The sequence below is a fragment of the Mugil cephalus genome, chromosome 6, assembly GCF_022458985.1.
Source record: "Mugil cephalus isolate CIBA_MC_2020 chromosome 6, CIBA_Mcephalus_1.1, whole genome shotgun sequence".
Classification (NCBI taxonomy): Eukaryota; Metazoa; Chordata; class Actinopteri; order Mugiliformes; family Mugilidae; genus Mugil; species Mugil cephalus.
Window position 1 is genome coordinate 13,592,782 of NC_061775.1, and position 15,795 is coordinate 13,608,576.

General features: G+C 43.0%; 1 protein-coding gene across 3 annotated transcripts in view; it reads left to right on the forward strand.

Annotated features, from left to right (window-relative positions):
* The window catches only part of LOC125009296 (pre-B-cell leukemia transcription factor 1), a 57,030-nt gene that overhangs the window by 33,860 nt on the left and 7,375 nt on the right, over nt 1-15,795 (forward strand). For 2 of the 3 annotated variants that reach the window (XM_047587122.1, XM_047587125.1), the window contains exons 3-6: nt 7,986-8,230; nt 9,705-9,895; nt 12,987-13,122; nt 14,407-14,566. In XM_047587122.1, the coding sequence (XP_047443078.1) occupies nt 7,986-8,230; nt 9,705-9,895; nt 12,987-13,122; nt 14,407-14,566 (732 nt within the window). The remainder of the gene's footprint in view (nt 1-7,985; nt 8,231-9,704; nt 9,896-12,986; nt 13,123-14,406; nt 14,567-15,795) is intronic. The other variant, XM_047587124.1, reaches the window with a different exon arrangement.

Below are 15,795 nucleotides of genomic sequence, written 5' to 3' on the forward strand. Positions count from 1 at the left end.
ACCGAGGATGAGAAAGCAGCAGAGCGCTTTAATGTGAAGGCTGTCAGATCCACTCTCCTTGGTTTTCACCTTCTGAAGAGCACAAGGCCTTATCGGTTTAATTGCCACTTTATCTTTTTGTTAATTTCCCCTTTAGTGCAGGAGCTCTCATTCTACCTTTTGATATGTCATTTTACGTTGGTCTTTGCGTGACTTACAGGAAGTGGCTACATAGATTAGTATATTTCACGAAAAAGACAGATTTCTTTTTAACAACACTGTTAAGGACCTCAGATACCTCTTAATTGTCTTCTTTGTCCATTAACCTCTTTCATATTTTCTGTTAACCTTTTTGCCTTAATATGAATTACATGCCTCCAGGTTCATGCTTTGAAAGCAAGTCAAGTGAAATTATTTTATGCTTCACACATCTCAAATTACTTTTTGGACTTATCTTTTAAGTGAAGTCAAATTTTATATTTCTGGCAGGAGTTTAAAGACTTGAGTCTTTACAAAGGCAAACAGAGGGGACTTAAGGAGAGCGGGATTTAACAGTTTGATGCCTGTCGTCTTCCTCCTGGTGTATGTTGGTTCTCTTTCCATTCCAGTACACTTGCGACTGTATAATGAATTATGCCGATGTTGAATTAGCATGTAGCTGTCGCTTCAGCTCTGGTGCTTGCCTTGTGACAGGACCACCGTAGCACAGGCTGGTGTGGAGAGAGGGGGCTTCTCCTGTGATTTATTAACTGCTGAAGCCACAATGAAGTGTGCCCACTGAAGCACCATTGCAAACAAATAGGGCCAGTGCTGTCACTGTAAATTCAAGCAGACAGGCCGACCACAGCCTGGCCAGAAAGGGTTAATTATGCAAAAGCATTTGGCTCTCAGACACATGGGGATGTTTTTAAGGATGGACTCTTTGAGGCGAGATTACACCACACGCCGTTCATCACAGTGCATGTTGTAAATGTTGATTTTCTTTGGTAACTCCAAATTATGTTCCCCTCAAATGATATTATAGTCTTTCTTTCAGTACACAAGGAGCCACAAAGCTAGCACAGTATATGTGTACCGTATTCTGTATGTTTCAAGTATTTAAATCTTTAAAATGTCCAAAAGCAGTATCAGTATTAAAGCTGCATAACTGAAAGAGCAAGACTTTGTTCATTTAAAAAACAAATTAATGATTTTAATCCTTGAGGGTGATCATAATGATAATGATGATGATGATGATGATGCTTGTGATGGTGGAATATTTTTAAACAAAAATAAAAGATAATTAACACAGAGTGGCTGCAGTAAGTGTATTACAATTTAATGATATTTAATCTTACTTTTAAAAATGTTAATATGCCAGCTGCTCTTTTGATTTAGCGAACTTTCTTGGTTTGATGAGTTTAAAACCAAAACATTTAAAAATGAATTTAAAACTGTACCGATCAAACCTGTCCAAGTCTTTGTCAAGGTGCTGGAAAAATCAAAAACACTTGAATTTGTGCAATGGTTTTATGAATTTAAAATATTATTAACAAGCACTGCCACTGTTAAATTAATGCAAAGGACTTTTTGATATTAGCATCAACTTGGTTTATTCTTTTGCTGAAATCTCGGTTGGTTCAGGATTTCAAAGTGGATCTGTTTGCCAGGCCGAGTTACTTGGAGGCATTTTGAAATGTCAGCTAACAGTCTTATGTTTGTTTTCCTTGGTCTCATTTTTCAGTCACATTTTAGAGTTCGTCATAGTACACGAACAGCTGTGGATTAAGTTACTAACCATCTCCTCATGCCCTCAGACAACAGGCTTGTCTCTATACTCGTCCTGTTAGATCTCAGTGCTGCATTTGACAACACTGATCACAATACTTTACTACCTGTCCATGTCAGCAATAATTCTTCCTCTTATACAAAAGTTAGTCATGGAGTTCCACAAGGATCTGTGTTAGGACCAATGCTTTTCACATTACATATGCTTCCTTTAGTTCTCAAGCAGATGGGTCCATAAAAGCTTGGTTCTGATAAAGATTTCCTTGCTACTATCGCCTTAGTTCTTGTTCTGTGGGTTTCATCTTCAGACAGTTTGAACTGTCATATGAAATTGGATTGAATGTAACTGAATCTAAGTCTAATCCATACTAACTACCAAACTGGAATTGCATTTTATTCTCCGGAGTCTGTCTTTTTTGGCCATAGTCATTGTTAAAAACACAGGTATTTCCGACTGAAAAACTGTAGATAACGTCACAGATTAAAGTATTTCTACTCAAGGAGATCTCTGAAATGTCAGACCAGGCAGCTGTTGATCTGTCTGGGCACGCTGTCACCTGACCGGCATCGACTGTCATTTTTGGCTGACTCTCCCTGCGCTGCCGCTCGTGACGTAACAGCGCAGATCACATTTCAGCATCTGGGTGCAGTACGGGAGGGCCTCTAAAGGTCTCCACCACTTTGAACTACGGCATCCAATCTCTGTCAGAGACCTTTATGTTTCACCGTCCATCCCGCTAACTGTGACAGAACAGCCCAACGTCATTAATTAAACATCAGGCTTTCCCCAATCACCCGATCGCCATGACAGGCTGCCATGCCAACAGTCCCTGTCGACATGCCTTCGAAATCTAGAAGGGGATTACATATGGTAATGGTTTTTGACAGCCTGCCATTTGCCTGTGTTAATCTGATAGGATAAGATATCTGGACTGCAGAGCACGGTGTTCTGTAACATTTTGAGTCTGATATTGTTATGCCATAAAAAAAAAAAAAAAAAAAAAAAAACTGAATAATTTTGAAGATGGAAGCAGTGTCCTGGAAGAAATCTTAATCCCCCTGACAAGCTTTTGATACGAACCCAAATATTGTCACTGACTCAGAAGTGTATTTTTAGACCCGGATCTTGTATTTGCTGTCAATTTTAACATTTCTCCCATTTATGAGGTGCTGTCGTGTATAGCGAGGCAATGTGACCCTTCCAAAATGATAACATTTCTTCAAAGAACCTAGTGATGGTGTCCTGGGCTGCCAACCCACTTTTATTTTGGGTTCGATTCATTCCCCCTCACGGAGAGAAGACACAGATTATTCTCTGGTCTTTGTTCAATTAAGACTGCCACCAAACACGTAGCTGCTCTGAAATGATGTATCTTTGTTGCAAGTAGTTCAATTAATATTTTAATACCCACACCAATCTTCATATGAGGCCACGAGCCAATCTTCTCGTATGACTAATATATGGGGAACAGAGAATGTTACACATGTGCTCGCTGAAAAACAAGCAACGAGGGGGGAGACGAAGGGGGTTTAGGCAAGCTGCTCTCCCCCAAATAGGGACGTAAATCATCTCCGAGCATGATATTCCGAGCTTATCCTCAAAGTGCAAAAGCTTTTTTTCCTCAGCTGTGTGGAAATGAAATAAATATTCCCAGATAAACGACCAGACAGTTAAACATCCACCTCTCCAAAAGCCAATTGCCCAGGGCTTTTATTAAATATCGATTTGATTTGTAAAAGGCCAGATGTTGTGAGGTTAAATAAATGTCATGTTCTCCCATTCCAGTTTACTTTTCTTGTCTTCTCAGTCGGTGACATTTTGTCTCTCTGTGTGTACACAGAGCAGTAAAACCACCGACCATCATGTTCCAATCCATCCACGCAGCGATGCATCTACACCGTAAATGCATTTCACTTCCCACACTCCCCCACAATCCTGCATCCTGCGCGATATTCTTAAATTCATTAGCAACCGAGGCCGATGTAAAAATTCCTACGATTTTATTCATCTTGTCGCACGAAATAAAGCGAAGCAATAAAGAAGCCTGGTGCCTGCCTCCTTGGGAGAATTGCTTGTCAACAACAGGGGGGAGGAATAAGGCATCGTCTGACAACAAGCCATCTTTGAAACGCCTCCAAGAGGGAAATGGCATCCATTAGAGACATACAGAAAATGTGTGTTCACCGAGGGGGAGTGGGGCCCAAATCACACACACACACACACACACACACACACACGGATAATTGTTTGTCCCTGGGAGAACCTTTAGTGTTTGTCTGCGGGTGGGTAAGTAAGTTCACCAGCACTATTGGACAGGGAGTGCCCAGCAGACCCAAGGCTTGAGCATTAGGATGAATCAATTAGGCTGCCATTTGCCAATAAAGTGGCCCTCACTGAGTCGTGTAATTATGACCCACAGCAAAGCCAATTTTATGGAGGCACATTATCCCTTCCTTTTCTTTAGTAATTTTATTTGTTTGAGATAATCCCTCCATGGTTTTAATTACGTGCTTTAGATTTCAGGGTAGAATAAATAAATCATCATTTGCTTCCATCACTTCTGAACACTGCAGGTCTGCGGTGTAAGGGAAACTACCCATCACAACACAAGAGGCTGCAACCGTCAGGTCTGCCGTGGTTACGGGGATCGCGCTGATTAGTCCCCTAAATTAAAAAGTGAATGGCGTCGCGTCCCCCTTGCAGAAATCCACATTAACCCCACTCTGAGCGAGTTCCCATCAGATTGCGTGATAAGAGGCGGCAGGAAGAGCTGATATTATAGGCAGGCAGCTACCTAGCTTGTTCCCAGCTCAGAGGACACTGTGTAAGTGTGACAATGTGCTGTCAATGAGGGATGACAGTACACAGCCAACATGGCGTAATGCATTGTTCCTTCCTGGGTCCCTCCTGACAGATGCTCTCCAAGACAGCTGGATCAGCAGCAAGAATGGAGCTGGGATCTGGGCTGCGCACGAGGAGAGGATGTGATACGCGGCTGATTAGAGGGGGTATACACGTGTCAACAAGCGAGGCCTGGGGATCATGTCGGAGTTTGTGTTAATTGTCAGTTTAAGACACGTTTACCTACTTATTTTTGATTTTTGAAAAGGGTTCCTTAAAAAGGGTTCCTGAACGTAACCGTTTATTTTCCGTTTTTGCCCGTGATGAATTTTTTAAAAATTTTATTTAGGAAGAAGAAAAGAATCAGTCTGCTTTTTTTTTGTTTTTCTTTTTTTTTTCTCTTTCCTTTCCAAGTGATCTCCGGAGAAATGACCTTCTCTACAGCAGGCGCTCTTATAAGACTGATGTTGGAGAAGCTTCAAGCCAAGTAAAATAAACACTTCATGAATGTTAAGCTGGAACTTGGCAGACGTGAATCGGATCGTTTTTGTGGACACTGGGATTTTTTTTTTTTTTATGTTCCCTTTTCATTTGACAGTCTAGACGTTTTATGAGTCGGGAAAAAAATCCGGCCTCGGATTTTTGCAAGAAACATCTGAGAAGAGCTTCCCCTTGTAGATTTCCATGCTGGTGTTTATTGGATGTTTACTCTAGGTCTTGTGACGTTTTCCCCCCTAAGCCCAGCAAACAAACTCTGTCAATCTACACAGGTACTAACGATACTAGAGGCTTAAACTTCTCTGAGCACAAACGATTCTGAATCAGTTTGAAACTGAAGGTAGTATTTGTCACATGGGGATTTGGAAACCACCGCTGGTCTGTTAGGTATCTTAATCAGGAGTGATGTAGAAAGGTCTGTAACCTGCTTTGCACATCAAGTTGGATACGCATCATATTTACACCTTGTAAAACTTTGGAATAAAAAATACTCACATATTCATAGATTCTGCATTTTCCTTTGAAGTAGGAGGCATAACCAGGTAACGGAGCTCCCTCTATGGAAGTCAGTGTATTTTAATATAGCTGGAAGGGGTCTTACAAGTTATAACTGTAATTTCTTATTGTGCACTTTGTCAAAGTTGTCAGTCTTCCTTCTTCTTTTAAGTATGTTGTGCTATGAGTTGTTTTCCTTCAGAAAATTACTTCCAGAAAGTGCAGTTCATTTCCCTCAATGGGATATTGTGGTGTGCTCTCATTTTAACACCCACTTTAGTCTGGTATTTATGAGGTGGTAACTGTAGAAAAAAAAAGCGCCTCTCCGTACTGGTGAGTGCTCAGCAGCCGGGGCGGGGGCCGACGCTGATGTACGTTAACTAAAGCAGACAGGCGGGTTTAGAGTTTCTGATGGAGCAGGTCTGATCGGGTCAAACCGTGGCTGCAGTCGTGGCGGCGTGGAAGCGAGGCGGGTGTGAAGCCATCCGAGATTTCTCCCCCCCCCCTGAGCTCGTCCATACATTACCGGAGTGATGAAGGAGTCTGGGTAATGAGACAGGATGTTTGTACAGTCCTGCCATCCCGAGAGACCCCCTCTCCTCCATCCTCCTCCTCCTCCTCCTCCAACTCTCCTCCCACTCTCAATCTACCTCCCGCTGAGCCTGTGGCCTGAACCCCTGACCTCTTCCACTCGCCAACAGTTGCCATATTTGCATTTCCAGTTCACTTAAAGGCAGAGGCGGGGAGGGAGGGGGGTGAATCCGGGAGCCCCCTCCTCGTCCCCTGCTAGTACAGCAGGCCTCATTCTCATCCCTCTGACCCCCTGCCCAGGCCTACCAACCCGGACAGCAGTCTGGGGTTAATGCACCAAGCACTCCTATTGTCTCTGAATTAATGAAGTGCTCCCTGCCTGTCCCTTCTCATTCAACGACAACGAGGCAAATGACAAGCGGCGGCGTTTTAAATGGCTATCGACACTCGCGGGGGCCACAAAGTCACAGAGTCAGAGCCCGTGTTAGCATCGCGGCCCAGTCCGTGGAACAATACCACCAGCTGCCATCGATGCGCTTTCGATGTCCACTGTGGGATCAATTTGGATGCTGGAAGCACCACTGTCCACACAGAAGAAGGGCTTTTATATTGAAATGGATGGTTCTCAGATGGAGGAGGGAGAGTCTGAGCCTTGGAGTGTTTTCACTTCAGAAAATGGAAGGTGGGACGTTGATGTCCCAGGGAATGGCAAGGGAGACCTCTAGTGGAAGACAACCGCATCTGTTTAGATCATTGTTGATCTGGAACGTAGTAGTGGGCAGCGTTTATTGTTCCGTTAGATCACATCCTGTCACTAAACATGAAGTGAATGTGGAAGCTCACATATATAAACGTCTTTGTCTCTATCCGGGCCGGTGAAACATGCTAAAAGGCACCGGACAGCTGATAGGATGCTACGAAGAAATACTGAATACTGAGGAAAAAGGGACAAAGTTAATCACCTTGTCATCCCGGTCTTGTTTAGCATGAAGGTCACTTCAGTTCATCTGCTAATTATTTTTTTTTGACTGATCCCTTCATGACACGAGGAAAATCCTAAAGCTCAAGGTGGCGTCCTGTAATATGCAGCTCTCTTTAATGCTAATTGTTTTCGGGTCTTATTGAATCAGAGCGGCAGTTAGTTGGGTGGGTGGACGATTGGATTCCAAATTTACAGCAATCAGCTGTCTGGCTGCTGAGGAAGTCGAGAAGGGCAGAGCAACCTGGCGGAGACTGGAGGGTTTTTCTTTCTTTCTGTCTTTCTTTCTCTGAAGTGGAACGAGTGGACAGGGGATGATTACCAAGCACAGTGCTGTGGAGGGCGAACGGACGCGCATGTTTGGTCATAGCCGGAGAGGCTCCGTCCGCCTCAATATGTTCCCAAAATGGACCCATTATCAGATTTAATTTAAAGACCTTCTTCCCACTCATCACCTTTAAACCTGCAGCTCAAATCACAATCATTTCTTGGAGTATTTCTGGAAGGAGTTGTGCAAAATGAAATTCCTCTAATTCTTATATATAATATAGTATGCATTAGTGGACAGCAGCACAACTCCTGTACATGAGCCGATCTTGAACTGCGATTTCCCTTTCACATCAGAGCCCAAAGATTAAAAGACAGTAATTTAATAAGGAACAAATCAATCAGTTTTAGTCTCTGAGGTTTTGCTTAAGTGTTCAGCTCTCTCCATGACTGAGGCTTGATTGTGTCTGCCTTTGCCGAAGCACACACTGCACGGCTCACACTGAGCCGGGCTCGCTGGTGTCAGCCGTGCGGTCAGGCTGTGCGGCTGACAGCTTGTTACGATGCATCACTCCACCGCAGGTGCGACCTTTATGACTGACCTCTGACCTTCTCCTGTCATCACAGTGCTGAGCATCCGTGGCGCCCAGGAGGAGGAGCCTCCGGATCCCCAGCTCATGCGCCTGGACAACATGCTTCTGGCGGAGGGAGTGTCCGGTCCGGAGAAGGGTGGCGGATCGGCGGCGGCGGCGGCTGCGGCGGCCGCCTCGGGAGGGGCCGGGGCGGACAACTCAGCGGAGCACTCGGACTACAGGGCCAAGCTGACCCAGATCAGACAGATCTACCACACGGAGCTGGAGAAGTACGAACAGGTGCGAACAGCAGAGGTCTAAACTTTATTTACAGCATATCTTACATTTCTTTTAACAATAATCTCATAATTAACTTATCTGATACTCGTCCTCAAAATGTTACCAGGACATTATAGGCAACATCTCAAGATACAAGACTTATATAAAGTCACTCAAACTAGAGAAAACTTTAACAATACTGACTGATGCTTGTCTTAAATTGAGGCTTTAATGAAAATTAAAGTATTCATAAAAGAAAAGAGCCCTTACCACACCACCAGGCTGAAGTTAAGTGAAGTCAGCAGATTTCATTTCCAATTTTCTAGTCAGCGACATTAAATAATAGCACACAAAAAAGCCCATGGTGATGTTGTGAAATGACTAATAACATATTGCAAATCTTGTAATGGTTCGAAAATCCAAAGATAAATAAATCGGCTTAAATTTTTTAAGATGTTTGTAATTCGGTAAACAGATTCTCTTAAGACTAACTGTAGGTCCATTTGAACAGCTCCTCTGACTCCTGTACAACTTTATGTTCCTCTTTACTTATTGTTTGGGACAGTAAACTGTTCTAACACAAAAACAACATATCTAAAGTCATTCAGTGTCGGGGTTGTGCAGTAGCTACTACCACAAATACGCAAAATCGCTTCACAGAATGATCATATAGCTCGTCCATCCTCCCACTTTTTCTTTGCTCTCCTGAACTTTGTAATCCAGATTTCTTACTGGATCATCTTAAAATCAAGTGGTAGCCCTTACAGACTCAAACTGTTTCCTCAGTATACATCACTGTCTGTGAGAATTCACTATAGAGTGCGTTTCTTAGCCCAGAATAGTCCGTCACATGCAGCATGTTGTGTGTCTCTGTGTGTATTCAAAGTACAGCTTTTAACGTCTGCTGGAACGGAGGGGGGTGATTTCCTCTCATTGCCTTGATAACCGATGCATCCATGACAATAGCATCCCTTTCAGATGAATGTGAGTAAGACAGATGAACACGCAGATAGACAGACGCACACAAAGCTTGACACATTCAAATCCGGAGAGAGATCGACAGGAAGAGCAGAAATAAAGAAGGGGAGACAGGAAGACGCGCAGAGTCGGAGTGCAATATCGTGGTAGATTCACGCCTGGTGTCACATGGGGTATGGGGGGGGGCTGTGGGTGGATGAATAAAATGCCGTGGCATGTTCGTCTGGCTATGCTGTGAAAGTGTGTGTCTGAGAGGGGAACAGCTGTCACTGGATCCTTTCAACATACTGCCATCACCATTTCTGTTAAATATGAAACATATCAGTGCTCATATTCCCGCTTGGCCCTGTGAGGGAACTGTGCCCCAGAACTGCATTAAGCAAAGAGCCGGATTGTAAAAATTCCACCATCTGTGAATTTGAAATACTGTACTCTGTGCGCTGAACGTGACACGGCCACGTTGACAAATCGAGGTCTCATCCGCAGCTTTCGTTTGTCTTGTGTACTCTCCCTGCAGGCATGTAACGAGTTCACCACCCATGTGATGAACCTGTTGCGAGAGCAGTCGCGCACGCGGCCAATTTCGCCCAAAGAGATCGAGCGCATGGTGAGCATCATCCACCGCAAGTTCAGCTCCATCCAGATGCAGCTCAAGCAGAGCACCTGCGAGGCCGTCATGATCCTGCGCTCCCGCTTCCTCGACGCCAGGTGTGTGTTCTTGCATGCGTGTTTGTGTTCAAAGCGCACATTCCACGCTCCGTACCGCAAATAACCCCCCAATTTAGCAACATTACAAATATCTCATCGTGTCTCTCTCAGCCTCATATCCATTTGAATGGCTGATGTAGGAGGTCTCTCACGCTATAAACATGCGGTAGCACATGCTGTTTTTGCTACTTACCACACATGCTGGGCTGGTTTGCATCTAAGGATGCCATTTGGACCAGCATACCCAGCGACACTGGCCAATAAGAGCTCTCTGCGTGCTCCATAACACTAACTGTTTCCTTTTTTTTAATGTAATCGCTTGTTCTCTTTGATGCGTGCCTCGGATTTGCATACATTTCTCCAAGGATAAATCTCACTCAAAGTCTGAGTTGGAGGCATAACATTTAAATGAGGCATGCGCTCCCGCACAAAGCTGCCTATCTATTCTCTTGCAAATGATTGTGGTGGTGCGGCAGAGAGGGGAAGGGAGAGGAAGAGGAAAGCTTTCACTGGTTGAGAAGCGCTGCCACGCTCGGCTCCGCTGATTAATCTAGTGGCTGCCGGAGCCCATGCTGTGCACATTTACATATCCTCATGCAGGCTTTTGGAGCGAGGGACCGAGATTTTAGCACAAATCTCCTCAACGGTGGATGCATGCAAAGAGATTTCACAGGGTTCCCCTCCAGCTTATGCAAAGCCCTCTTTAGATGAGGCACATGCAGACGTGACCTGATAGGTGCAGAAGGTGGAGGGGTCAGTCACTCATGGGCATCAGCATTTGACATCTGTCTGGTGTTGGCGGCTACTGCAAGCTTCCTCTCCCCCCTTACGAAAATATGCGTTGCCGTCATCTTTCAGGTTGTTGCTTTGGCTTTACAGCGATCAACTTTGCTACTTGATTCAGTCTCAATATTATCCTGACCTCGTAGCTCTTTTCATAGCTAATTTACATTAAAATAAAACTACTGATCAACCCATTACACTATACATTACCTACACAGCACCTCACCGCAGACAGACAAAAGCAGCAGCTAGCATTGATCCAGTTGCGCATTTAGCACCTGAATAATGAGTAAAGTCTTTTAAAGATTAGGTGGAGTGAGGCAACAAGAAACTCCATCTCAACTGAATATTAATGTTACTTTATGTCTGCAAATGATAATACTGTGTCTCAGTTTTGGGTAGTGGGTTGTGCTGACCTCTGGTGGCCCAAGGTTGAATTATTGTACTAAAGAATGGTACAGTTTATTTCTAAATACACTGCCTGATCAAAAAAAAAAAAAAAGTCTGGACGAATAGGTACGAGCCTCCTGTTGGATATGTACTGCATGGGCAATTTTGTATTAACAAGTTATTTAACCCCAACTGATGAGTGAGTAGCTTCTCATTTCTTAAACAACCATGTCGACAGACACATCTCGTGGTCATGGAAAAGATGTTAGTCAGTTTGAGGGGTCAAATCATTTGCATGCATCAAGCAAACATCTAAGGAGATTGAAGCAGAAACTACTAAAACTGGGTTAAGAACTGTCAAATGCTTTATTGAAAGCTGGAAGGACAGTAGGGAACCATCATCTTTGAGGAAGAAATGTTCTGATTCATTGCAATCGGCAATCACTTAAACGTTGGGTGCAATCAGATCGAAGAAAAACAACAGTAGAACTCAGGGCTATGTTTAATAGTGAAAGTGCGAGCATTTCCACATGTACAATCTGATGGGAACTTGAGGGATTGGGACTGAAAAACCACTAACTAGTGAGGCTAACCGGTAAAAAAAAGGCTTCAATTTGCTAGGGAGCATTAAGATTGGACTCTGGAGCAATGGAAGAAGGTCATGAGATTTGATAAGTCGAGATTTACCCTGTTCCAGAGTGATGGGGCATCAGGGTAAGAAGAGAGGCAGATGAAGTGATGCACTCATCATGCCTAGTGTCTCCTGTACAACCCTGTGGGAGCAGTGCTATGATCTGGGGTTGCTGCAGTGGCATATTCCAAGATGACAATGCCAGGATTCATCGGGCTCAAATTATTAAAGAGTGGTTCAGGGAGCATGAGGCATCACTTTCACACATGGATTGGCCACCACAGAGTCCAGACCTTAACCCCATTGAGAAAAAATTAATGCAACACAGGATGGAAATGAATTCCTATTTAATTAAGCAACTAATCACTGTATAAGTATATAAGATAACAAATCAATTTGGAACTGTTTTGATTCCCTGCCCCCCAATGGCTGTTTTGAATTTCTCTACATTTAAATACACATTGTTAAACTTGATTAAATGTTAGAACACATACTTGTTTTGTCCACAATTAATATTCACTATCTGTACGTCTCGATTATGACCCAGCATTTCCTTTTATTGCCACCGTGGATGTTTTTTTTTTTTGCTGTTGCTCATAAATGGAGCTGTATCACAGCAGTTCTGGGCCAAACGGTTCTCTTGAGTCCTGACAAAGTGTCTCAAATCGAAACCGCAGCTAAATTGAAATTTTGTGGCACAGCAGAGCTCTTATCGAAGAAAGTAATGTGCAATATAGCCAAAGCAAGACCAGATAGACCTTAAGAGGCGCTATAAGAGCTGTCATAAGACACGGCTTTTTGAAGACCACTTCTCCAACAATAAAACATAATACAATGTCACACATGTTGAGCGAATTGCTTAAGTGTAATTTTTGCAACTTGGAAGGCGGCCATCTTGAATCCAAATTTGTGGATGAATGCAACAACAGAACGAAGGATGACAGCAAAGCTGATACATCTTAGATTGGATGTGCTATTAATGTAACTTCTGGAGGCACAGCAGTGTTTGGACAGCATGCTCTGCAGGGCCACTGGTGAAGGAGAGACGAGGGGTAGGGGGGATGGAGTTTTTCATTGGATTCAAAATTAGCACTGACCATAAAGTGCAAGATGAGTCATCAACATTTTTCTCCCTAGTTTTCCTCTCTCTTAAATTCAACGGAGACTTTTTAATTTCATGGTGACTTTAGCGCCCCATGAGTTTTTTCCTTCTGCATTACGTGTTTCTTTGATTGACATAAACTGTAATTTATTCCCATTTCAGCTGCTGATTTTTTGCAATTTCAGACGGAAAAGACGAAACTTCAACAAGCAGGCGACAGAGATCCTGAATGAGTATTTTTACTCACACCTCAGTAACCCCTACCCCAGTGAGGAGGCTAAAGAAGAGCTGGCAAAGAAGTGTGCCATCACAGTGGCCCAGGTAAACCACAGATCACTGCCACTTGACACCACCTGTAGGAACACTACTGTACACACAACAGTGAGACGAAGACGACTTTTAATCTGAAGCTGCTGTGAGCGTCTTGGCAAGTAACTCAAGTAACGGGGTTTCTGACTGTCACAAGTACAGACAGCTCCTCTAATCCTTTAGCACTACCTTTCATTGAGACAACGAAGGACTCAAAGTATGAATATACCACGTTAGACATCTATGATCCAGATAATCAAATCAGGCACTGCTGTTATAATTTTATTTATTCCATCATACAGTGGGTCGTTTTTTTGTAAAAAATAGAATATAAATACAGCTAATGAACTTTCTAATCAGCCATGCTTTTACATCAGGGTAACATGTTGAAGACTGACATCTGTTGGTTGTCACTATTTTTGCCGTTACTGACAAAGCAACGAATCGATTAAATCCATAGCTGCCTACAGCTTTGAATGAGAGTAATTAGTAAATCCGCTAGACCTCTCCTGTCAGCCGAGGCATGTGATGCTTTACTATAAATGTGACAAACATCTAAAGATACTCAAGGTGTTTTCTTTTTCTTTTTTTTTTGCCAATGGTGCTGGCAGGCAAGAAGAGTAAAAATATTCCGGCACCTTGCTTTTTCATCTTTGCATTCTAGCGCTCGAGTTGTTAAAGTCCTGTGAGAATTGATTATAAGGAATGCAATGACGACGCCAAGGTAAACAGCAGTTTGGGTTTTGAATCCATCATTTGGGAATGGATTGTTTTCTCAATTGGTTTCATTAATTCATACCAAATGATTTGAGGATGCAGCTGGGCCCGATTGTCGAAGCTGCTCAGTAGCTGAATGATTTGTGGAGTTTCCGTTTCTTGGCCACAATAAAGGAGAATGTTTACCTACTCTGTGTATTGGAAACTTCCAGGATTGATTTGGTTTTCATTTTAATGTTGTTTATCATTAGCGCTGGGATTACCCTCCTGGCTTCATCTGGGAGTCCATTAGCCGTAATGGGTGTTAGCGGATGTTGACTGATTGGTGCTTGCGTGAGATCTGATGATAGCTGCAGTCATGGTGACATAATGAGACTGTTATTGGCAATCATTCCATCCTGGCTCTAATGCAGATTCACAGCACCAGTCTATGTAGCCACTACCTCTGACAGAGACTCTCTGCAGTGTTACACATGCCATTAAGGCCATGCAATCTAAACACTGCTAAGATTTTTTCAGAGAGGCTCTGTGTGGTAATATCCCATGAGAATTAAACTATTTTCTTGTTTGTCTGCTCAGGTTTCCAACTGGTTTGGGAATAAAAGAATCAGATACAAGAAAAACATTGGTAAGTTCCAAGAAGAAGCCAACATGTACGCTGCGAGAACTGCCGTGAATGCGGCTAATGCATCCTCACATGGAAGCCAAGCAAATTCACCCTCAACTCCAAACTCTGCAGGTGAGACAGGAAGTCCCTGGCTCTGCTCAGCTACTAGACATGTACCTCCTCTCTGTGCATTACTACAACTAAGCAATTTGAGGCTTTTTCAGTGCTGATGCTGGTAATTTGTAAGGGATGAAAGAATTAGGACATTCAATGAGAGGCAGTTCTTGTGCATAGAACCTGCCTATCACCTGGTAATGCACCATAATTATGTTGAATAGGTTAAACGGTTCCCCTTAACAAGCTCTCTAGAGCAAAGCTGTGTCAGAGATTAGCCAACCTGAGCCCCATGCCAAGTCTCCATTATCTCCTTATTGTCCTTTTGTCTTGGTTTCAATTAGTCATATTCTATTTTAACACTGTATTCACCATGGTCTGATACTGACATTCAAGGGATAAGTCTGGTGGCATTCTGTATTTTTCTTAAAAAGATAAAAACCAGCAATGAATTGATCCTACTGACCTGGCCTTGGAGCTGGATTGTTATGGATGTTTCATCATTACCACGATCACAGACGTTGTAGTAGCAATCAACCCCACATGCACTGTCCATATGCTCTTCGTACTAAGTAGAAACCTGCATCCATCTGCAGCTGAAAATAGTCCTCTGAGTTTTAAATTAGTCTGAACTATCTCGGCTGTTTTGGGAAATTACTTGTTCTCAGTGAGGAATGAAACTACATAAACGGATCAGGGAGCTACCGCACATGATTCATTTTGAAAATAAAAACGTCTGGACTTTCTCAAAAAGTCTTGTGTGAAATTGATGTGCAGCTTCCAAGTAACATTTGGCAAAGTTGCATTAGGGTTACTTACGTCCACAATGGTGCGTTGTACGTATATGACTCCCAACAGCTGTTGTGTTTGTAACATCAGCTTTCTGTTTCTTCAGATTGAGATTCATACTTTATTGTCCCCAGGCGGAAATTTGCTTTTCAGTCCGTATACACAGCACATGTAAGAACATACATCATTCAAGCACACAAAGCATTCAGCACATATCACATATAACACCCGACATCAAACACAATATCACATAAAACACCCAGCGAAAATCATAATATCACAAATATCACAAATGATAGTGGATGCTTATTTATCCCATTAACAGTTTTTAATCATAAATATTTTTTTCATATCGAATTAATACAGAGTAGCTAAATGAGAGTTTTGAGCAAATGTGGAGCAAATGTATTACACACACGAGTATTCAAGTCCTTTCATGTGCTGAGACGAACAAACAT